General features: G+C 44.3%; 1 protein-coding gene across 1 annotated transcript in view; it reads left to right on the top strand.

The window, feature by feature from the left end:
- The window catches only part of LOC139536405 (arf-GAP with coiled-coil, ANK repeat and PH domain-containing protein 3-like), a 185,053-nt gene that overhangs the window by 94,992 nt on the left and 63,912 nt on the right, over positions 1–26,149 (top strand). Inside the window, exons 3-5 of the mRNA XM_071336916.1 lie at positions 5,196–5,315; positions 10,256–10,309; positions 24,800–24,858. Coding sequence (XP_071193017.1) covers positions 5,196–5,315; positions 10,256–10,309; positions 24,800–24,858 — 233 coding nt within the window. The remainder of the gene's footprint in view (positions 1–5,195; positions 5,316–10,255; positions 10,310–24,799; positions 24,859–26,149) is intronic.

Below are 26,149 nucleotides of genomic sequence, written 5' to 3'. Positions count from 1 at the left end.
GGTTCTATGACGGATTCTGTCTCGGTCTTATTTCTTTTTACTTCAGTTTATTTCAGTAAATACTTTTTTAACACTTATTTTTCTTAAAACTGCATTGTTGGTTAAAAGGGCTTTGTAAGTAAACATCTCACTGTAAGGTCTGTTGTATTAGGCGCATGTGACAAATATCATTTGATTTCATTTGATTTAATATAGATCAATTTTTCCTCTTAGTTTTGTCTCATCCATTTCCCCTCTCACACTTCACACTCAACAACGGTCAGTACAGAGTGTATTCATGGACCATTTGATGTAGAGGATTCCCCCTAAACATGGCCAGCGGCAGTATGGGTTGCCATGGAAATAAAACATGGTCACATCTGGCTTCAGAGGCTTGGTGTTTTCTCTCTCTCCCTCCCTCCCTGCCTCCCTGCCTCCCTGCCTGCCTCCCTCCCTCCTTCTCTCTCTCTCCCTCCCTCCCCCCCCCCACCCCGTCCAGTAACATCTAAGCTATTAGTGACAGCTACTGGAGGAAGGCGTACAGCTGAAGCTAGCGCTGTATGAATAAAGGTCAAACCACCCTCAAGGTGATTTAGATAGGGAAAGCAGCAAACAGCTCAATGTGCTACTGGAAAATAGAATGTAAACACACACAAGCACGTCACTCAACACACTAGCCCCGATTGAAGGAACACCGCAACCCTGTTTAATTTAACCTTTATTTAACTAGGCAAGTCAGTTAAGAACAAATTCTTATTTACAATGACGGCTGAGGAACAGTGGGTTAACTGCCTTGTTCAGGGTCAGAACGACAGATTTTTACCTTGTCGGCTCAGGGATTCAGTCTTGCAACTTTTCGGTTAGTGGTCCAACGCTCTAACCACTAGGCTACCTGCCACCTCTACATTCTAACCACTAGGCTACCTGCCACCTCTACATTCTAACCACTAGACTACCTGCCATCTCTACATTCTAACCACTAGGCTACCTGCCACCTCTACACTCTAACCACTAGGCTACCTGCCACCTCTACATTCTAACCACTAGGCTACCTGCCACCTCTACATTCTAACCACTAGGCTACCTGCCACCTCTACATTCTAACCACTAGGCTACCTGCCACCTCTACACTCTAACCACTAGGCTACCTGCCACCTCTACACTCTAACCACTAGGCTACCTGCCACCTCTACACTCTAACCACTAGGCTACCTGCCTCCTCTACACTCTAACCACTAGGCTACCTGCCGCCTCTACACTCTAACCACTAGGCTACCTGCCACCTCTACACTCTAACCACTAGGCTACCTGCCGCCTCTACACTCTAACCACTAGGCTACCTGCCGCCTTTATACGCTCTAACCACTAGGCTACCTGCCACCTCTACACTCTAACCACTAGGCTACCTGCCGCCTCTACACTCTAACCACTAGGCTACCTGCCGCCTTTATACGCTCTAACCACTAGGCTACCTGCCACCTCTACGCTCTAACCACTAGGCTACCTGCCACCTCTACACTCTAACCACTAGGCTACCTGCCACCTCCACACTCTAACCACTAGGCTACCTGCCGCCTTTATACGCTCTAACCACTAGGCTACCTGCCACCTCTACGCTCTAACCACTAGGCTACCTGCCACCTCTACACTCTAACCACTAGGCTACCTGCCACCTCTACACTCTAACCACTAGGCTACCTGCCGCCTTTATACGCTCTAACCACTAGGCTACCTGCCACCTCTACGCTCTAACCACTAGGCTACCTGCCACCTCTACGCTCTAACCACTAGGCTACCTGCCACCTCTACACTCTAACCACTAGGCTACCTGCCACCTCCACACTCTAACCACTAGGCTACCTGCCGCCTTTATACGCTCTAACCACTAGGCTACCTGCCACCTCTACGCTCTAACCACTAGGCTACCTGCCACCTCTACACTCTAACCACTAGGCTACCTGCCACCTCTACACTCTAACCACTAGGCTACCTGCCGCCTTTATCACGCTCTAACCACTAGGCTACCTGCCACCTCTACGCTCTAACCACTAGGCTACCTGCCACCTCTACACTCTAACCACTAGGCTACCTGCCACCTCTACACTCTAACCACTAGGCTACCTGCCACCTCTACACTCTAACCACTAGGCTACCTGCCACCTCCACACTCTAACCACTAGGCTACCTGCCACCTCTACGCTCTAACCACTAGGCTACCTGCCACCTCCACACTCTAACCACTAGGCTACCTGCCACCTCTACGCTCTAACCACTAGGCTACCTGCCACCTCCACACTCTAACCACTAGGCTACCTGCCACCTCTACGCTCTAACCACTAGGCTACCTGCCACCTCCACACTCTAACCACTAGGCTACCTGCCACCTCCACACTCTAACCACTAGGCTACCTGCCGCCTTTATACGCTCTAACCACTAGGCTACCTGCCACCTCTACACTCTAACCACTAGGCTTCCTGCCACCTCTACGCTCTAACCACTAGGCTACCTGCCACCTCTACACTCTAACCACTAGGCTACCTGCCGCCATCCTGTTTTTACATGATTCACCAAACCATGTCTGTTTGACTAATCACAGATTAAAGATTGATGTGATACTATATTTTAATTAAGTCAGATTCTCAGATACCTGAATGTAGCTTTAATTAAGTCATACTGGTGGTTTAGTTGGTTAGTTAGTTGGTTAGTTAGAGCACCGTTCAGTTGGTCATACTGGTGGTTTAGTTGGTTAGTTAGTTGGTTAGTTAGAGCATGGTTCAGTTGGTCATAGTGGTGGTTGAGTTGGTTAGTTAGTTGGTTAGTTAGAGCACGATTCAGTTGGTCATACTGGTGGTTTAGTTGGTTAGTTAGTTGGTTAGTTAGAGCATGGTTCAGTTGGTCATAGTGGTGGTTTAGTTGGTTAGTTAGTTGGTTAGTTAGAGCACGATTCAGTTGGTCATACTGGTGGTTTAGTTGGTTAGTTAGTTGGTTAGTTAGAACATGGTTCAGTTGGTCATAGTGGTGTTTAGTTGGTTAGTTAGTTGGTTAGTTAGAGCACGGTTCAGTTGGTCATACTGGTGGTTTAGTTGGTTAGTTAGTTGGTTAGTTAGAACATGGTTCAGTTGGTCATACTGGTGGTTTAGTTGGTTAGTTAGAGCATGGTTCAGTTGGTCATACTGGTGGTTTAGTTGGTTAGTTAGTTGGTTAGTTAGAGCACGGTTCAGTTAGTCATAGTGGTGGTTTAGTTGGTTAGTTAGTTGGTTAGTTAGAGCACGGTTCAGTTGGTCATACTGGTGGTTTAGTTGGTTAGTTAGTTGGTTAGTTAGAGCACGGTTCAGTTAGTCATAGTGGTGGTTTAGTTGGTTAGTTAGAGCACGGTTCAGTTGGTCATACTGGTGGTTTAGTTGGTTAGTTAGTTGGTTAGTTAGAGCACGGTTCAGTTAGTCATAGTGGTGGTTTAGTTGGTTAGTTAGTTGGTTAGTTAGAGCACGGTTCAGTTGGTCATACTGGTGGTTTAGTTGGTTAGTTAGGTGGTTAGTTAGAGCACGGTTCAGTTAGTCATACTGGTGGTTTAGTTGGTTAGTTAGAGCACGGTTCAGTTAGTCATACTGGTGGTTTAGTTGGTTAGTTAGTTGGTTAGTTAGAGCACGGTTCAGTTAGTCATAGTGGTGGTTTAGTTGGTTAGTTAGTTGGTTAGTTAGAGCATGGTTCAGTTAGTCATAGTGGTGGTTTAGTTGGTTAGTTAGTTGGTTAGTTAGAGCATGGTTCAGTTGGTCATAGTGGTGGTTTAGTTGGTTAGTTAGAGCATGGTTCAGTTAGTCATAGTTAGACTCTAACTTACCAACTAAACCACCAGTATGTGCAGCAGTCATTTTCCTCATCTGCCCCGTCCTGCATTATTTCCGCTCCAGGGATCATGACCCCTTACCCTCTGACCTTAAACCCCATCTCTGAGTGTGACCTTTCTCAGGGGCCAGACAGAAGGGTCACCATCAGTGTGATTAGCTCTGTTTAACAGGGGTCCTTTCAGTCATGTTTTAGGAGGTGAGCTCCTTCCCATGGTCAACTCCAGTGGTCTAGTGCATTGGTTCTCAATATAGTAACCCAAAAAATTGTTAAACAAATCTAAATATATTTGATATTTGAGACTCTTCAAAGTAGCCACCCTTTGCCTTGATGACAGCTTTGTACACAACACATCTACAACACATTTACTACAGAACACATTTACTACAGAACACATTTACTACACAACACATTTACTACACAACACATTTACTACACAACACATTTACTACTACACAACACATTTACTACACAACACATTTACTACACAACACATTTACTACACAACACATTTACTACACAACACATTTACTAAACAACACATTTACTACACAACACATTTACTACACAACACATTTACAACACAACACATTTACTACACAACACATTTACTAAACAACACATTTACTACACAACACATTTACTAAACAACACATTTACTACACAACACATTTACTAAACAACACATTTACTACACAACACATTTACTACACAACACAACACATTTACTAAACAACACATTTACTAAACAACACATTTACTACACAACACATTTACTACACAACACAACACATTTACTAAACAACACATTTACTACACAACACATTTACAACACAACACATTTACTACACAACACAACACATTTACTAAACAACACATTTACTACACAACACACTTACTACACAACACAACACATTTACTAAACAACACATTTACTACACAACACATTTACAACACAACACATTTACTACACAACACAACACATTTACTAAACAACACATTTACTACACAACACACTTACTACACAACACAACACATTTACTAAACAACACATTTACTACACAACACATTTACAACACATTTACTACACAACACATTTACAACACAACACATTTACTAAACAACACATTTACTACACAACTACACAACACATTTACTACACATTCACAACACATTTACTACACAACACATTTACTACACAACACATTTACTAAACAACACATTTACTACACAACACATTTACAACACATTTACAACACAACACATTCACACTGGGTTTGAGCTACTGTACCTGAATACTCTCAATACTTTTAAATGGCCTACTCAAACTGGATAACCCAAACCTATATTTCTCTCTCTCTCCTTCTCCTAGCTGGTGAAGTTATGTAGCGGTATGATCGAGGCGGGCAGGGCGTACGTAAGCGCCAACAAGCTGTTTGTCAACGGCATCAAAGACCTGTCTCAGCAGTGCAAGAAGGAAGAAATGATCTCTGTAAGTACACTGCTATTACACTGCTATTACACTGCTATTACACTGCGATTACACTGCTAATACACTGCTATTACACTGCTATTACACTGCTATTACACTGCTATTACACTGCTATTACACTGCTATTACACTGCTAGTACACTGCTAGTACACTGCTAGTACACTGCTAGTACACTGCTAGTACACTGCGATTACACTGCTAATACACTGCTATTACACTGCTAGTACACTGCTAGTACACTGCTAGTACACTGCTAGTACACTGCTATTACACTGCTATTACACTGCTATTACACTGCTATTACACTGCTATTACACTGCTATTACACTGCTACTACACTGCTGCTACACTGCTGCTATGTTGTCATGAACAGCTTGTTGTCATGAACAGTTTGTTGTCATGAACAGCTTGTTGTCATGAACAGCTTGTTGTCATGACCAGTTTGTTGTCATGAACAGTTTGTTGCCATGAACAGCTTGTTGTCATGAACAGCTTGTTGTCATAAACAGTTTGTTGTCATGAGCAGTTTGTTGCCATGAACAGCTTGTTGTCATGAACAGCTTGTTGTCGTGAACAGCTTGTTGTCGTGAACAGTTTGTTGTTGTGAACAGTTTGTCGTGAACAGTTTGATGTCATGAACAGCTTGTTGTCATGAACAGCTTGTTGTCATAAACAGTTTGTTGTCATGAGCAGTTTGTTGCCATGAACAGCTTGTTGTCATGAACAGCTTGTTGTCGTGAACAGCTTGTTGTCAGTTTGTTGTCGTGAACAGTTTGTTGTCAGTTTGTTGTCGTGAACAGTTTGTTGTCAGTTTGTTGTCGTGAACAGTTTGTTGTCAGTTTGTTGTCATGAACAGCTTGTTGTCATGAACAGTTTGTTGTCATGAACAGCTTGTTGTCGTGAACAGTTTGTTGTCGTGAACAGTTTGTTGTCATGAGCAGCTTGTTGTCATGAACAGTTTGTCGTGAACAGTTTGTCGTGAACAGTTTGATGTCATGAACAGTTTGTTGTCGTGAACAGTTTGTCGTGAACAGTTTGATGTCGTGAACAGTTTGTTGTCATGAACAGCTTGTTGTCGTGAACAGTTTGTTGTCGTGAACAGTTTGTTGTCATGAGCAGCTTGTTGTCATGAACAGTTTGTCGTGAACAGTTTGTCGTGAACAGTTTGATGTCATAAACAGTTTGTTGTCATGAACAGTTTGTTGTCGTGAACAGTTTGTTGTCAGTTTGTTGTCGTGAACAGTTTGTTGTCATGAACAGCTTGTTGCCGTGAACAGTTTGTTCATGACTATAGATAACCTACTATCGTGAGTCGGTTTGGCTATGTTCTCTCTATCTCCCACCGTGCCACACACAGACTGTCACCAGTGGCGTGTATTCATGGATGCCAAGGGAAGCCAGACTTCCCCAAATATTTGACAAATATTTAAAATAAAGAAAATTGGTCTCTTTTGACAATATATACTTTTTCGTCAATTCGCAAGTGGCTGAATCTCACCAGAGAAATTATTGGAGAGAGGGAAACAGCGCATCTCTGTCTCAGTATGTGTAGCCCATGTATCTGATGCTATCTGGAATTAAAGAGGATGACATGTTGCCGCTGTAGCTGTAGCATTTGATTGATTGATGCCAGCAAGCGTTTGGCCTCCCTTGATAAAAAAAAAAAAGTCATAGTAATTGGCCAATCAGTATTGAGCTGAGCTTAACTGTGGGTTGTCCTGGTGCAGCAAAACGCCTCCCAGGAGAGGCCAGTTTGGATTTGGCTTCACACCAATCAAATCACATCCTAAGCAAAACGTCATCATTGTCAGAAAAACACGTGTCTGTTTCTGGTTTGCTTGTGTTGTTGTCCTGCAGTAGCTATGGATATAGTGATTTGGACTGGTGGTTTTAACTTAATTCTCTGTTCAGGCCAATGATTATGATGGCGATTCTGATCTAACCATGACTGAATATGTTGTGCCACTGGCCAGAGATGATTTAAGTTCAAGATGTAGCCTAGATGTAGTCTAGTAGGCTCACGTTAACTAGCGTTAACTTAGCTGGTTCATTGTTGCCCACGCGAGGAGGTTAGGCTAGCAAGCATTTTAGCTAGGTAGCTTATGAAAACAAAAACTAAAAGCGTACCGAGCCAAAGACCGTTTTGACAACATGAGAGGAGGACGGCATTGGCGTTCAACTAGTCTACACACACACACACACACACACACACACACACACACACACACACACACACACACACACACACACACACACACACACACACACACACACACACACACACACACACACACACACACACACACACACACACACACACACACACACACAGTGCCATGGACAGCCACATAATATTTAGCAGCATTGATTGGATTAGATAGTTTTGGGTATCTTTAAGTTTGTTTATCAGTCTATTAAACTAAACATATACAGGGCCTTCAGAAAGTATTCAGACCCCTTTACTTTTTCCACATTTTGGAACTGCATTATTCTAAAAGGCATTAAATAAATAAAAAATCCTTAGCAATATAGACACAATACCCCATATAAACAACGCGAAAACAGTTGAGAAGTTTTTGGAAAATGTATTACAAATAAAAAACAAAAACACCTCATTTACATCAGGATTCAGACTCTTTCATATGAGACTCGAAATGGAGTTCAGGTGCATCCTCTTTCCATTGATCATCCTTGAGATGTTTCTACAACTTGACTGGAGTCCACCTGTGGTAAATTCAATTGATTGGACATGATTTGGAAAGGCACACACCTGTCTATATAAAGGTCCCACAGTTGACAGTGTATGTCAGAGCAAAAATCAAACCAAGAGTTCGAAGGAATTGTCTGTAGAGCTCCGAGACAGAAGAGTTTCGAGGCACAGATCTGGGGAAGGGTACCAAAACATTTCTGCAGCATTGAAGGTCCCCAAGAACACAGTGGCCTCCATTATTCTTAAATGGAAGAAGTTTGGAACCACCAAGACTCTTTCTAGAGCTGGCCGCCCGGCCAAACTGAGCAATCTCGCTCGAGAGTTCCTCTGTGGAGATGGGAGAACCTTCCATAAGGATAACCATCTCTGCAGCACTCCACCAATCAGGTCTTTATGATAGAGAGGCCAGACGGAAGCCGCTCTTCAGTAAAAGGCATATGACAGCCCATTGGGGTTTGCCAAAAGGCACCTAAAGATTCTCTGGTCTGATGAAACCAAGATTGAAGTTAGAGTAAAGTAGAGGTAGAGGTAGAGTGGAGGTAGAGTGGAGGTAGAGTGGAGGTAGAGGTAGAGTCGAGTTAGAGTCGAGTTAGAGTAGAGGTAGAGTCGAGTTAGAGTAGAGGTAGAGTCGAGTTAGAGTAGAGGTAGAGTGGAGGTAGAGTAGAGTGCAGTTAGAGTAGAGTTAGAGTAGAGGTAGAGTGGAGTTAGAGTTAGAGTAGAGGTAGAGTTAGAGTAGAGGTAGAGTGGAGTTAGAGTGGAGTTAGAGTGGAGGTGGAGGTAGAGTTAGAGTGGAGGTAGAGTAGAGTTCGAGTGGAGGTGGAGGTAGAGTTAGAGTGGAGGTAGAGTAGAGGTAGAGTGGAGTTAGAGTGGAGGTGGAGGTAGAGTTAGAGTGGAGTTAGAGTGGCGTTAGAGTGGAGTTAGAGTGGAGGTAGAGTGGAGTTAGAGTAGAGTTAGGGTAGAGTAGAGTTAGAGTGGAGTTAGAGTAGAGTTAGAGTGGAGGTAGAGTTACAATAGAGTTAGAGTGCAGTTAGAGTGGAGTTAGAGTAGAGTTAGAGTGGAGGTAGAGTAGAGTGGAGGTAGAGTAAAGTTAGAATGGAGGTAGAGTGGAGGTAGAGTTAGAGTGCAGTTAGAGTAGAGTTAGAGTAGAGTGGAGTTAGAGTTAGAGTAGAGGTAGAGTTAGAGTAGAGGTAGAGTTAGAGTGGAGTTAGAGTGGAGTTAGAGTAGAGTTAGAGTAGAGTTAGAGTAGAGTTAGAGTAGAGTGGAGGTAGAGTTAGAGTGGAGTTAGAGCAGAGGTACAGTAGAGGTACAGTATAGGTAGAGTGGAGTTAGAGTGGAGGTATAGTAGAGGTAGAGTGGAGTTAGAGTGGAGGTAGAGTAGAGGTAGAGGTAGAGTGGAGGTAGAGTTAGAGTGGAGGTAGAGTAGAGGTAGAGTGGAGGTAGAGTGGTTAGAGTGGAGGTAGAGTAGAGTTAGAGTGGAGGTAGAGTGGAGGTAGAGTTAGAGTGGAGTTAGAGTAGAGTGGTAGAGTAGAGTTAGAGTGGAGTAGGGGGGAGTTAGAGTGGAGTAGGGGGGAGTTAGAGTGGAGGTAGAATAGAGTTAGAGTGGGGGTAGAGTAGAGTTAGAGTGGAGGTAGAGTGGAGGTAGAGCTAGAGTGGAGTTAGAGTAGAGATAGAGTTAGAGTGGAGGTAGAGTAGAGGTAGAGTGGAGTTAGAGTGGAGGTAGAGTAGAGTTAGAGTGGGGGTGGAGTTAGAGTGGAGTTAGAGTGGAGTTAGAGTGGAGGTAGAGTGGAGTTAGAGTGGAGTTAGAGTGGAGTTAGAGTGGAGGTAGAGTGGAGTTAGAGTGGAGTTAGAGTGGAGTTAGAGTGGAGGTAGAGTGGAGTTAGAGTAGAGGCCGTCTGAAATAGAGATACTTTCCTCTAGTCTCTACATTCCTTAAAATTTCCCCTCTTCAACAATGACAGTTGAAATATAAACAGCATTGTCCAGACATAGACCATCTTCCCCCCTAGCTTGTGAAATATAGACATGAAGATATTAAGAGAGATTAATGAGAGAGATCTGAGACCTTCTTTACTGCTTCCCACATAAATGTTTTTCAATACATTGAATTGAACTTCTTCCTGTACAAGCCTGCTAGCTGGTGGAGTAGAATGAATCTCAGTGATGATCTGTAAGTGAACATCAACTGACTACAGTCATGTGTGTAACCTGAAGGTCTCCCTGTGTCTCTAGGAGTGTCTGGAGAAGTGTGGCGAGAGCCTGCAGGAGATCGTCAACTACAACATGGTAAGACACACACACACGCACACACACACACACACACACACACACACACACACACACACACACACACACACACACACACACACACACACACACACACACACACACACACACACACACACACACACACACACACACACACACACACACACACACACACAGTGCATTTGGAAAGTATTCAGACCTCTTGCCCTTTTCCACATTTTGTTATGTTACAGCCTTATTCTAAAATCGATTAAATACTTTTTTCTCCTAATCAATCTACACACAATACCTCATGATGACATCACAATACCTCATGATGACATCACAATACCTCATGATGACATCACAATACCTCATGATGACATCACAATACCTCATGATGACATCACAATACCTCATGTTGTCAAAGCTAAAACTGTTTTTTTTTGTGCAAATATCTTTTTATTTTCTGTTGAAATACCTTATTTACAGAAGTATTCAGACCCTTTGCTATGAGACTTGAAATTGAGCTCCATTGATCATCCTTGAGATGTTTCTACAACTTGATTGGAGTTCACCTGTGGTAAATTCAATTGATTGGACATGATTTGGAAAGGCACACACACCTGTCTATACAAGGTCCCACAGTTGACAGTGCATGTCAGAGCAAAAGCCAAGCCATGAGGTCGCACAAATTTTCCGTAGAGGATTGTGTCGAGTCACAGATCTGGGGAAGGGTACCAAAACATTTCTGCAGCATTGAAGGTCCCCAAGAACACAGTGGCCTCAATCATTTTTAGATGGAAGAAGTTTGGACAATTTTGGACCTGACCTCAACTTCCCCCAAAATGCTGTTCTGCAGGATGACACACTCTAAAGTGTAGTTATAACACAGCAAAACATTTTGGTTGGTTAATTTAAAATACATTAGAATCTTTTGCCTAATTCTGTTTTACACCCAAATTCCATATTCTTTGTTGAGTTTTTCCAGGTTTGCGAGATCCCACAAATGTTTCTGGTTTTCCTCCATTTTTTTCACTCTTTTTTTAAATGGAAAAACAACCAAATTAGATGTTCTGTGTTCACAACAATGCTTAAACCACATCAGGGGTTGTCACAATCGCCTGGAGTGGTGGGTGCAGAGTCACTTGCAGAGAGCAGAGGATACTGGGGAAAACCTTCTTTATAGGGATTCTCACACGAACGCCCAAAACCATAGACGATAAACAGACAGAAAAATAGTCCGACCCAACACAGGGCACAAACGGACAGGAACACAAACACTCACCCCCTGACTAACAGAAAACAATCCCGCACAAACACAGGCAGGCCTAACAGGCTTAATAATATCCTTTCATTGCTACCCATCCCGGATCCGGGAGCATCCTCATCAAAAAAGCTGACTAGCATAGCCTAGCCTAAAGCTACAGGGATATCATATAATAAAATGTTCATGAAATCACAAGTCCAAGACACCAAATGAAAGATACAGATCTTGTGAATCCAGCCATCATTTCCGATTTTTTAAATGTTTTACAGGGAAGACAAAATATGTATTTCTATTAGCTAACCACCATAGCAAAAAAAGACACAACTTTTTTTCCACCATTTTTTTCCTGCATAGGTAACCATCACTAATTCGACCAAATAAAGATATAAATAGCCACTAACCAAGAAAAAACTTCATCAGACGATAGTCTGATAACATATTTATTGTATAGCATATGTTTTGTTAGAAAAATGTGCATATTTCAGGTATAAATCATAGTTTACCATTGCAGCCACTATCACAAAACTCACCAAAGCGACTAGAATAACTACAGAGAGCAACGTGTATTACCTAATTACTCATCATAAAACATTTCTTAAAAATACACAGCGTACAGCAATTGAAAGACACAGATCTTGTGAATCCAGACAATATTTCAGATTTTCTAAGTGTTTTACAGCGAAAACACAATATAACGTTATATTACCTTACCACAATAGCAAACATCACAACAGCATTGATTCAAGCAAAAACATAGCGATTAGTATAAGTCACCAAAAGATATTAATTTTTTCACTAACCTTCTCAGAATTCTTCAGATGACAGTCCTATAACATCATATTACACAATGCATATAGAGTTTGTTCGAAAATGTGCATATTTAGCGGCACAAATCGTGGTTATACAATGAGAATAGTGGGCAAAACTTAAACAATCTGTCCGGCGCCATCTTGGATTAGCACCTATTCTAATCGAAAACTATTCATAAACTTGACAAAAAAAATACAAGTTGGACAGCTAATGAAAGATAAATTAGTTCTTAAATAGACATGAATCAAGAAACAAAATAAGGGACAGGTGCAACAGTGAAAAACTAGTAAGTTAACCTTTATTTATTGTAATTTAAATTAATTGTTGTGTTGTTAGATTCTGAAGTTTACATACACTTAGGTTGGAGTCATTAAAACTAGTTTTTCAACCACTCCACAAATTTCTTGTTAACAAACTATAGTTTTGGCAAGTCGGTTATGTGGATATATTGAAGCAACATCTCAAGACATCAGTCAGGAAGCTAAAGCTTGGTCGCAAATGGGTCTTCCAAATGGACAATGGCCCAAAGCATAATTCCAAAGTTGTGGCAAAATGGCTTAAGGACAACAAAGTCAAGGTATTGGAGTGGCCATCACAAAGCCCTGACCTCACTCCCATAGAAGATTTGTGGGCAGAACTGAAAAAGTGTGTGCGAGCAAGGAGGCCTACAAGCCTGACTCAGTTACACCAGCTCTGTCAGGAGGAATGGGCCAAAATTCACCCAACTTATTGTGGGAAGCTTGTGGAAGGCTACCCGGAACGTTTGACCCAAGTTAAACAATTTAAAGGCAATGCTACCAAATACTAAGTGAGTGTATGTAAACTTCTCTCTACTATTATTCTGACATTTCACATTCTTAAAATAAAGTGGTGATCCTAACTGACCTAAGACAGGGAATTTTTACTAGGATTAAATGTCAGGAATTGTAAAAAACTTAGTTTAAATGTATTTGGCTAAGGTGTATGTAAACTTCCGACTTCAACTGTAGCTAGCTCAATCGTTATTTCAAGTAATTTCAGTGACTTCACAGCAATTGCTAGCTAGCTAGCGAACAAAATTTAGCTAGCTAGCAGGCTCAGCTAAATAAAAATCCCCCTACAGCCACGTCTCGTAATCGCGTCATGAGATTTGTAAATGAAAGAGGAATATAATAACATGAATCGAGTATTTCTGGTGCAGATCGAACATCTCTGGAGAGACCTGAACATAGCTGTGCAGCAATGCTCCCCATCCAACCTGACAGAGCTTGAGAGGATCTGCAGAGAAGAATGGGAGAAACTCCCCAAATACAGGTGTGCCAAGCTTGTAGCGTCATACCCAAGAAGACTCGAGGATGTCACTGCCAAAGGTGCTTCAACAAAGTACTGAGTAAAGGGTCTGAATACTTATATAAATGTGATTTTTCATTTTTTATATATATATCAAATGTGGAAAAAGTCAAGGGGTCTGAATACTTTCCAAATGCACTGTATGCAAGCACACACACTTTGAGATTGTCAACTACAACATGGTGAGACACAACCATATACACTCACTCGGTCTCCCTTTTTTCACACACACACACACACACACACACACACACACACACACACACACACACACACACACACACACACACACACACACACACACACACACACACACACACACACACACACACACACACACACACACACACACACACACACACACACACACTCTCATGCATATGCATGAGTGTACAGAGCCTCCCGTTACCACATGGTAAGACACACACACACAAACACACACACACACACACACACACACACACACACACACACACACACACACACACACACACACACACACACACACACACACACACACACACACACACACACACACACACACACACACACACACACACACACACTCTCATGCATATGCATGAGTGTACAGAGCCTCCCGTTACCACATGGTAAGACACACACACACAAACACACACACACACACACACACACACACACACACACACACACACACACACACACACACACACACACACACACACACACACACACACACACACACACACACACACACACACACACACACACACACACACACACACACACACACACACACACACACACTCTCATGCATATGCATGAGTGTACAGAGCCTCCCGTTACCACATGGTAAGACACACACACACAAACATACACACACACTCTGTTCTTCCATCTTGAGTCCAGATTGTTCTGCTCTGAGCCAGAGTTGGAGAGAATGTTTAGAATCAGGGCACACAGCTGTGTAGGAGAGACAGAGAGTACACACACGCACACACACACACGCACACACACGCACACACGCGCACACACACACACACGCGCACACACACACTGTGCTGCTTCCATGTGTGATAGACATGATGAGTGCCATGGAGTCTCTGAGCCTGTTAAGCAGGGGTCATAGGTTTGGTAGAGAACTAGTTGTAAAAGTTAAGAGGGAGGAGAAAGAAAGACAGAGAGGGAGGGAGATAAAGAGAGAGAGTACGAGAGAGAAAGACAGAGAGGGAGATAAAGAGAGCGAGTACGAGAGAGAGAGAGAAAGACAGAGAGGGAGATAAAGAGAGAGAGTACGAGAGAGAGAGAGAAAGACAGAGAGGGAGATAAAGAGAGAGAGTACGAGAGAGAAAGACAGAGGGAGATAAAGAGAGTACGAGAGAGAAAGACAGAGAGGGAGATAAAGAGAGAGAGTAGGAGAGAGAGAGAGAGAGAGAGAGAAAGACAGAGAGGGAGATAAAGAGAGAGAGTACGAGAGAGAGAGAGAAAGACAGAGAGGGAGATAAAGAGAGAGAGTACGAGAGAGAGAGAGAGAGAGAGAGAGAGAGGGAGATAAAGAGAGAGAGTACGAGAGAGAGAGAGAAAGACAGAGAGGGAGATAAAGAGAGAGAGTACGAGAGAGAGAGAGAAAGACAGAGAGGGAGATAAAGAGAGTACGAGAGAGAAAGACAGAGAGGGAGATAAAGAGAGTACGAGAGAGAAAGACAGAGAGGGAGATAAAGAGAGTACGAGAGCGAGAGAGCAGGAAGAAAGACAGGAAATTCCTGTCTTTTTAACGGTTGAGCTTAAATCTCCTAAATCCTTCCTGTCGTTTAACTGTCTGCTCTTAGGGACCATTCCTTCTTCTCTTCCTCTCTCATTCTTCCCTCTCCTCACATATCTGTGGTCATCACAACGTTTTTATGGTCAGATCAGGATTTTGGCCTTCTAATAAAATCATGTTACTAGTGTTTGGTGTTTTTGATGTTGACCTAGTTTGTAATCTCACCTCTAAATAACTTTTTCAACAAATTTCAGCCAGTTATGAAAAAAACGATTAGAAAAATGTTACTGCTGCCAGATATTCTGAACAGCTGTTTCTAGTTTGGAGTGGCTGTGTACTGTACAAGTCAAGGTCTGTGTTTAGTGACGTTGTAATAATACCATCTGGTTTGGTGTATTTTGGCCATTCAGGGACACCGTACCAGCTGATTAGTGTACAGATTAGTGGATGATTCTCTCTCTCTCCATCTCCTTCTCCTTTTCTCCCTCTCTCCCTCTCTCTCTCCCTCTCCCTCCATCTTTCTCTCCATCTCCCTCTCTCCCTCCATCTCTCCATATCCCTCTCCTTCTCTCTCTCCCTCTCTCTCTCTCTCCCTCTCTGTCTCTCCCTCTCTCGCCCTCTCCATCTCCCTCTCTCCCTCCATCTCTCCATATCCCTCTCCATCTCCTTCTCCTTCTCTCCCTATCCCTCCCTCTCTCTCTCCATCTCCCTCTCTCTCCATCTCTCTCTCTCCATCTCCCTCTCTCCCTCTCTCTCTCCCTCTCTCTTCCCTCAACACCAGTCCTGGTCTGAGATCAGAACTGAACATGGAGTATCTCTAACTGAATATTCATTCTTCTATGTGACAGGGAGGGGCAGTTTTAAGGAGTCATATAAAAAGGCTCACAGGTACATGTGAGCCTTTTGACTGGTCCTAAAATCGGGGAGTGGACTGTGGATCGGTCTCTGTCTGTCCGTCCGTTAGTCACACGTGACATCTCAGACACCACCGGCCCGATTTTGACAAAACGTGAGGTGAACATGCGTGTTGCCGTAGAGATCCAGCATTTACAAAAAAATAAATGAAAGCGGGAGCTGTATTAATGAACTGAAATGTTCTGAGTGACACCACAGAAGAAGAAGCGAGAGGGAAAACAGGACAGTCTTCTATAGCAGGTGGTGTTTTCTTCCTGCCTCATCAGAAGCAAGGAGTTTTTTGTTTGAAGGTCAATGAGAGAGTATTGAATTTGGTTAACAAAAAAATGTAATGTCTTATTTTCTACGTGTGATTTGATCAGATAGAAGTTCCATAGTGCTTTGGTTGTTATCTGTGTACTGACAAGTAGAACGCTTCTCACCCAACTACATGTACAGATTACCTGGACTAACCTGGACTAACCTGGACTAACCTGGACTAACCTGGACTAACCTGGACTAACCTGTACCCGCTGTACCCCGCACACTGACTCGGTACCGGTGCCCCCTGTACCCCGCACACTGACTCTGTACCGGTTCCCCCTGTACCCCGCACACTGACTCTGTACCGGTTCCCCCTGTACCCCGCACACTGACTCTGTACCGGTTCCCCCTGTACCCCGCACACTGACTCGGTACCGGTTCCCCCTGTACCCCGCACACTGACTCGGTACCGGTTCCCCCTGTACCCCGCACACTGACTCGGTACCGGTTCCCCCTGTACCCCGCACACTGACTCGGTACCGGTTCCCCCTGTACCCCGCACACTGACTCGGTACCGGTTCCCCCTGTACCCCGCACACTGACTCGGTACCGGTTCCCCCTGTACCCCGCACACTGACTCGGTACCGGTTCCCCCTGTACCCCGCACACTGACTCGGTACCGGTTCCCCCTGTACCCCGCACACTGACTCTGTACCGGTTCCCCCTGTACCCCGCACACTGACTCGGTACCGGTACCCGCTGTACCCCGCACACTGACTCGGTACCGGTTCCCCCTGTACCCCGCACACTGACTCGGTACCGGTTCCCCCTGTACCCCCCCGCACACTGACTCGGTACCGGTTCCCCCTGTACCCCGCACACTGACTCGGTACCGGTTCCCCCTGTACCCCGCACACTGACTCGGTACCGGTTCCCCCTGTACTCCGCACACTGACTCGGTACCGGTTCCCCCTGTACCCCGCACACTGACTCTGTACCGGTTCCCCCTGTACCCCGCACACTGACTCGGTACCGGTACCCGCTGTACCCCGCACACTGACTCGGTACCGGTTCCCCCTGTACCCCGCACACTGACTCGGTACCGGTTCCCCCTGTACCCCCCCGCACACTGACTCGGTACCGGTTCCCCCTGTACCCCGCACACTGACTCGGTACCGGTTCCCCCTGTACCCCGCACACTGACTCGGTACCGGTTCCCCCTGTACCCCGCACACTGACTCGGTACCGGTTCCCCCTGTACCCCGCACACTGACTCTGTACCGGTTCCCCCTGTACCCCGCACACTGACTCGGTACCGGTACCCGCTGTACCCCGCACACTGACTCGGTACCGGTTCCCCCTGTACCCCCCCGCACACTGACTCGGTACCGGTTCCCCCTGTACCCCGCACACTGACTCGGTACCGGTGCCCCCTGTACCCCGCACACTGACTCGGTACCGGTTCCCCCTGTACCCCGCACACTGACTCGGTACCGGTTCCCCCTTTACCCCCCCGCACACTGACTCGGTACCGGTTCCCCCTGTACCCCGCACACTGACTCGGTACCGGTTCCCCTGTACCCAGCACACTGACTCGGTACCGGTTCCCCCTCTACCCCGCACACTGACTTGGTACCGGTTCCCCCTGTACCCCCCCCGCACACTGACTCGGTACCGGTGCCCCCTGTACCCAGCACACTGACTCGGTACCGGTTCCCCCTGTACCCCCCCGCACACTGACTCGGTACCGGTTCCCCCTGTACCCCGCACACTGACTCGGTACCGGTTCCCCTGTACCCAGCACACTGACTCGGTACCGGTTCCCCCTCTACCCCGCACACTGACTCGGTACCGGTTCCCCCTGTACCCCGCACACTGACTCGGTACCGGTGCCCCCTGTACCCAGCACACTGACTCGGTACCGGTTCCCCCTGTACCCAGCACACTGACTCGGTACCGGTGCCCCCTGTACCCAGCACACTGACTCGGTACCGGTACCCCCTGTACCCAGCGCACTGACTCGGTACCGGTTCCCCCTGTACCCAGCACACTGACTCTGTACCAGTTTAACAGAGGGTAGTTTAATAGAGGGTAGTTTAATAGAGGGTAGTTTAATAGAGGGTAGTTTAATAGAGGGTAGTTTAATAGAAGGTAGTTTAATAGAAGGTAGTTTAATAGAAGGTAGTTCAATAGAGGGTAGTTTAATAGAGGGTAGTTTAATAGAGGGTAGTTTAATAGAGGGTAGTTTAATAGAGGGTAGTTTAATAGAGGGTAGTTTATTAGAGGGTATTTTAATAGAGTGTAGTTTAAAAGAGAGTAGTTTAACAGAGGGTAGTTTAACAGAGGGTAGTTTATTAGAGGGTAGTTTAATAGAAGGTAGTTTAATAGATGGTAGTTTAACAGAGGGTAGTTTAATAGAGGGTAGTTTAATAGAAGGTAGTTTAACAGAGGGTAGTTTAATAGAGGGTAGTTTAATAGAGGGTAGTTTAATAGAGGGTAGTTTAATAGAGGGTAGTTTAATAGAGGGTAGTTTAATAGAGGGTAGTTTAATAGAGGGTAGTTTAATAGAGGGTAGTTTAATAGAGGGTAGTTTAATAGAAGGTAGTTTAATAGATGGTAGTTTAATAGAGGGTAGTTTAATAGAGGGTAGTTTAACAGAGGGTAGTTTAATAGATGGTAGTTTAACAGAGGGTAGTTTAATAGAGGGTAGTTTAATAGAGGGTAGTTTAACAGAGGGTAGTTTAATAGATGGTAGTTTAACAGAGGGTAGTTTAATAGAAGGTAGTTTAATAGAGGGTAGTTTAATAGAGGGTAGTTTAATAGATGGTAGTTTAATAGAGGGTAGTTTAATAGAGGGTATTTTAATAGAGGGTAGTCTAATAGAGGATAGTTTAATAGAGGATAGTTTAATCGATTAGGGGAGGGAGGGGTTAGGGGAGGGTTTGGCCGTCCGGGATTTCCTGGTCCCATCGCTCTGTAGTGACTCCTTGTGGCGGGCCAGGCGTATGCACGCTGACTTCTGTCGCCAGTTGAATGGTGTTTCCTCCAACACATTGGTGCAGCCGGCTTCCGCGTTAAGTGAAGTAGTGTGTCAAGAAGCAGCAATATAAATATTATGTAAAAAGTCAGGGTTTGTGCTTTTCACGTCAGAGGTTGTTCCAGCTACTTAAACTTACGGATGTATTAAATATTTCTTTAGGATGTGTTATAGGGCGGCAGGTAGCTTAGCAGTTAAAAGTGTTGGGCCAGTAACTGAAAAGATGCTGTCCCCGAGCCGACTAGTTGACAAACCTGCCAATGTGCCCTTGAGCAAGGCACTTATCCCTAATTGCTCCTGTAAGTTGCTCTGCATAAGAGCGTCTGCTAAATGACTAACATGTAAATGTAGAATGCTTGATTTGTGGACCGATGTGTTATAACAGGTCATGGGAATAAAAAAATAAAAAAACAATCATTAAACAATCGTTAATTCTAGTTAGGTTATCTGGTTGTCCTCCTTCAGGTCTCTAATGGCTGGCTGTAGCTCACTGTGCTGCTGTTTCACCTGATACATCAGACTGGTCTCCTCTGTCTGCTGTTGACTGCCTCTCTTCTCCTGTAGGCAGGTCAATGATTTCTGTGTCTGAGCCATTTTATGTTGGAGGAGAGTCTTGGAGAGATGGTGCTGCTATCAGGGCTTGGAGTGGTCTTCTCCTGGGTTGTAGTCTGTGGAGAGGCTTGGAGTGGTCTTCTCCTGGGTTGTTTCTCCTCTCCTCTGAGGAGAGGCTTGTTACTCCTTTTGTTTCTCCTCTGAGGGACCGGAAGTCTTCCCAGAACTTCCTCAAGCTGCTTTCTGACCCCTGAACCATGACGGTGCCATTATGGTAGACGTTAACGGTGAGGGAGGTGCCGTTTTCATTGTTGTCCTCATTGATTGTTATCCGTCTGCTTTTTCCAAAACCCTTCTTTCTCTGTTTTGGGTATTTGGTGCACAGGGCAGTGTGCCAGGCTGAGGGGCTCTCAGTATGAAATCAGAGATGTTGTTGTCTTCTTCCCCTCTAGAATTGAGAAATCTTCCACCAAGGTCTCAGGGGTGACTGTCTCATTACTTTACTGGAATGTTAATTAGAAGTAATCAGATTCTGACAGGAGAGGCCATTGGAGTGTAACTTTACTGTCACCTGTCAACTACGATGACAGCTGTAACACCTACTCTTTAACTAGCTGTCTTCGAGACAGCTCCTGAATATCATTAACTAGCTGTCTCGAAGACAGCTGCTGAATATCATTAACTAGCTGTCTCGAAGACAGCTCCTGAATATCATTAACTAGCTGTCTAAGACAGCTCCTGAATATCATTAACTAGCTGTCTCTAAGACAGCTGCTGAATAGCATTAACTAGCTGTCTCTAAGACAGCTCCTGAATATCATTAACTAGCTGTCTCAAAGACAGCTCCTGAATATCATTAACTAGCTGTCTCGAAGACAGCTGCTGAATATCATTAACTTGCTGTCTCTAAGACAGCTCCTGAATATCATTAACTAGCTGTCTCTAAGACAGCTCCTGAATATCATTAACTATCTGTCTCTAAGACAGCTCCTGAATATCATTAACCAGCTGTCTCTAAGACAGCTCCTGAATATCATTAACTTGCTGTCTCTAAGACAGCTCCTGAATATCATTAACTAGCTGTCTCTAAGACAGCTCCTGAATATCATTAACTAGCTGTCTCTAAGACAGCTCCTGAATATCATTAACTAGCTGTCTCGAAGACAGCTGCTGAATATCATTAACTAGCCGTCTCAAAGACAGCTCCTGAATATCATTAACTAGCTGTCTCAAAGACAGCTCCTGAATATCATTAACTAGCTGTCTCGAAGACAGCTGCTGAATATCATTAACTTGCTGTCTCTAAGACAGCTCCTGAATATCATTAACTAGCTGTCTCTAAGACAGCTCCTGAATAGCATTAACTAGCTGTCTCTAAGACAGCTCCTGAATATCATTAACCAGCTGTCTCTAAGACAGCTCCTGAATATCATTAACTAGCTGTCCCTAAGACAGCTCCTGAATATCATTAACTAGCTGTCTCGAAGACAGCTCCTGAATATCATTAACTAGCTGTCTTCGAAGACAGCTGCTGAATATCATTGACTAGCTGTGTCGAAGACAGCTCCTGAATATCATTAACTAGCCGTCTCTAAGACAGCTGCTGAATATCATTGACTAGCTGTCTCCAAGACAGCTCCTGAATATCATTGACTAGCTGTGTCGAAGACAGCTCCTGAATATCATTAACTAGCTGTCTCTAAGACAGCTCCTGAATAACATTAACTAGCTGTCTCGAAGACAGCTGCTGAATATCATTAACTAGCTGTCCCTAAGACAGCTCCTGAATATCATTAACTAGCTGTCTCGAAGACAGCTCCTGAAAATCATTAACTAGCTGTCTCTAAGACAGCTCCTGAATATCATTAACTAGCTGTCCCTAAGACAGCTCCTGAATATCATTAACTAGCTGTCTCTAAGACAGCTCCTGAATATCATTAACTAGCTGTCCCTAAGACAGCTCCTGAATATCATTAACTAGCTGTCTCGAAGACAGCTCCTGAATATCATTAACTAGCTGTCTCGAAGACAGCTCCTGAATATCATTAACTAGCTGTCTTCGAAGACAGCTCCTGAATATCATTAACTAGCTGTCTCGAAGACAGCTCCTGAATATCATTAACTAGCTGTCTCTAAGACAGCTCCTGAATATCATTAACTAGCTGTCTCGAAGACAGCTGCTGAATATCATTAACTAGCTGTCTCGAAGACAGCTCCTGAATATCATTAACTAGCTGTCTCTATGACAGCTCCTGAATATCATTAACTAGCTGTCCCTAAGACAGCTCCTGAATATCATTAACTAGCTGTCTCAAAGACAGCTCCTGAATATCATTAACTAGTTTTCTTCGAAGACAGCTGCTGAATATCATTAACTAGCTGCCTCGAAGACAGCTCCTGAATATCATTAACTAGCCGTCTCTAAGACAGCTCCTGAATATCATTAACTAGCTGTCTCTAAGACAGCTCCTGAATATCATTAACTAGCTGTCTCGAAGACAGCTCTTGAATATCATTAACTAGCTGTCTCTAAGACAGCTCCTGAATATCATTGACTAGCTGTCTCGAAGACAGCTCCTGAATATCATTAACTAGCTGTCTTCGAAGACAGCTGCTGAATATCATTGACTAGCTGTGTCGAAGACAGCTCCTGAATATCATTAACTAGCTGTCTCGAAGACAGCTCCTGAATATCATTAACTAGCTGTCCCTAAGGCAGCTCCTGAATATCATTAACTAGCTGTCTCGAAGACAGCTCCTGAATATCATTAACTAGCTGTCTCGAAGACAACTGCTGAATATCATTAACTTGCTGTCTCGAAGACAGCTCCTAAATATCATTAACTAGCTGTCTCCAAGACAGCTGCTGAATATCATTGACTAGCTGTGTCGAAGACAGCTCCTAAATATCATTAACTAGCTGTCTCTAAGACAGCTCCTGAATATCATTAACTAGCTGTCTCGAAGACAGCTCCTGAATATCATTAACTAGCTGTCTCGAAGACAACTGCTGAATATCATTAACTTGCTGTCTCGAAGACAGCTCCTAAATATCATTAACTAGCTGTCTCCAAGACAGCTGCTGAATATCATTAACTAGCTGTCTCCAAGACAGCTCCTAAATATCATTAACTAGCTGTCTCCAAGACAGCTGCTGAATATCATTGACTAGCTGTGTCGAAGACAGCTCCTAAATATCATTAACTAGCTGTCTCTAAGACAGCTCCTGAATATCATTAACTAGCTGTCTCGAAGACAGCTCCTGAATATCATTAACTAGCTGTCTCGAAGACAACTGCTGAATATCATTAACTTGCTGTCTCGAAGACAGCTCCTAAATATCATTAACTAGCTGTCTCCAAGACAGCTGCTGAATATCATTAACTAGCTGTCTCCAAGACAGCTCCTAAATATCATTAACTAGCTGTCTCTAAGACAGCTCCTGAATATCATTAACTAGCTGTCTCTAAGACAGCTCCTGAATATCATTAACTAGCTGTCTCCAAAACAGCTCCTGAATATCATTAACTAGCTGTCTCTAAGACTGAAGACAGCTCCTAAATATCATTAACTAGCTGTCTCTAAGACAGCTCCTAAATATCATTAACTAGCTGTCTCTAAGACAGCTCCTAAATATCATTAACTAGCTGTCTCCAAGACAGCTCCTGAATATCATTAACTAGCTGTCTCTAAGACAGCTCCTGAATATCATTAACTAGCTGTCTCTAAGACAGCTCCTGAATATCATTAACTAGCTGTCTCAAAGACAGCTGCTGAATATCATTATATTTTTGAAACGTATTTGATAGCCTTTTCCATTTCAGCTATTAGCTGTCTCACAGGCAGAATCTCAGATCACCCGCTCGCCCCTCAGCCCTCTATTCGCCTCCACCATTTGAACAAGTGTTCTCGAGGCTGAGGGAGTGAAAATGATTGAGGTTGTATGGGATAATTATCCCCTCCGGTAGACACTTCGACTGAGCCTGCAATGCTTCCGGCTTCATAGCGAAGTGGAATCCCATAAGGCACGGCGTAATTTTTTCTTCCGCAATTTCACACAAAAGAACGGAGAGGCCGAGGCATGCCTAATTATATGATACGGGCATTTCTTTATGCCTGATGTCAAGACTTGACACATAAAATATTAAACAGCTCCCAAATGAAAATGTTTAACTGTTTAACTGAGGTTTATATTTTGTAAAACCACAGGGAGGATTTGTTCATTTGAATTTAATGCATCATTGAAGTCATGTGTGTCCTGAAGTTGATGGATTTATTGATCCCCCTCGCCACTCTCTGGAAGTCACCCTCTGAGATACGTCAGAACACGTGTAAACAGAGGGCCTTCCGAGAAAGTTGGTTGGTGCGAGACGGTGGTTTGGGATTCACTGTGTCTCTCTCTCTCTCTTTCTGTCTCTCTCCCCGACTCTGTCTCTCTCTCTCCGTGTCTCTCTCCGTGTCTCTCTCTTTTTCTGTGTCTCTTCCCGTCTCTCTGTCTCTGTCTCTGTCTCGCTCTCTATCTCTCCCTGTGTCTCTCTCCCCCTGTCTCTCTCTCTCTCTCCCTGTCTATCTCTCTCTCTCCCTGTATGTCTCTCTCTCCCTGTCTGTCTCTCTCTGTCTCTTTCTCTACAGATCCTATTTGACCAGGCCCAGAGGTCAATCAAACAGCAGCTCCACACCTTCATCAAAGAGTGAGTATCATCCCTTCCTTCTTTGGTGTGGGCCTCTTTTTCTTTTCTCATTTCTGTCCTCCAATAGAGGACTCTAGCACCCAAAAGCCCATTTTAGCATGGACAGCACCAGTGAGGACTTTCACCATTTTGAAGTAGGGTGGGACTTTCTATGGGTTAACGAAGGATCACATACTTACAACCAGGTCATCGGGAGGGATCAGCCAATGAATTATACTCATGAGGGAACTTTCCAGCTCTACAGGTGTCACTAAATCAACCAACTGTGTCTTTATACCTGTTCCAACAACACCCTCCAGGTGGCAGTATGCACCACTTTTTCAGGTTGTTTACCAACTCATAGAAGTAGTAGAAGAAGAACAGTGACTCCTTCCAAAAAGGAAATGGCCTCAATGGAGCTACCCTGTGTGCTCACAGACGCCTTAATGGAACAGTTACAACGTTGCGATCTCTATACATCTCTATGTTTCAAGTCTCTCATCTCTCTTCCTTCATTTTTCTGTTTGCAAAAAAAAAAGAGTAAAATGTGAGGTCCTCAATCATGGTTTCCTTAGCCTGGTCCCAGATCTGTTTGTACTGTCTTGCCAACAACTACTATAGTCTTTGTCACGCTAGACGGAAAATTCAGCTGCATTTTGGCAAGACAGCACAAACAGATCTGGGACCAGGCTAAGTTTCCCCTTAAAAAACAGGAATACAGAATTAAATCACTCTAAGTCACTCTCTCTCTCCTCCCCCTGTAGGGAGATGTGTAAGTCACTCTCTCTCTCTCCTCCCCCTGTAGGGAGATGTGTAAGTCACTCTCTCTCTCTCCTCCCCCTGTAGGGAGATGTGTAAGTCACTCTCTCTCTCTCCTCCCCCTGTAGGGAGATGTGTAAGTCGCTCTCTCTCTCCTCCCCCTGTAGGGACGTGTGTAAGTCACTCTCTCTCTCTCCTCCCCCTGTAGGGAGATGTGTAAGTCACTCTCTCTCTCCTCCCCCTGTAGGGACGTGTGTAAGTCACTCTCTCTCTCTCCTCCTCTAGGGGCGTGTGTAAGTCACTCTCTCTCTCCTCCCCCTGTAGGGACGTGTGTAAGTCACTCTCTCTCTCTCCTCCTCTAGGGGCGTGTGTAAGTCACTCTCTCTCTCCTCCCCCTGTAGGGACGTGTGTAAGTCACTCTCTCTCTCTCCCCCTGTAGGGACGTGTGTAAGTCACTCTCTCTCTCTCCTCCCCCTGTAGGGAGATGTGTAAGTCGCTCTCTCTCTCCTCCCCCTGTAAGGACGTGTGTAAGTCACTCTCTCTCTCTCCTCCC

This window comes from Salvelinus alpinus, chromosome 12, assembly GCF_045679555.1.
Source record: "Salvelinus alpinus chromosome 12, SLU_Salpinus.1, whole genome shotgun sequence".
Classification (NCBI taxonomy): Eukaryota; Metazoa; Chordata; class Actinopteri; order Salmoniformes; family Salmonidae; genus Salvelinus; species Salvelinus alpinus.
The sequence above is the reverse complement of the archived record's forward strand: the minus strand, read 5'-3'. Positions and strand labels throughout refer to the sequence as shown.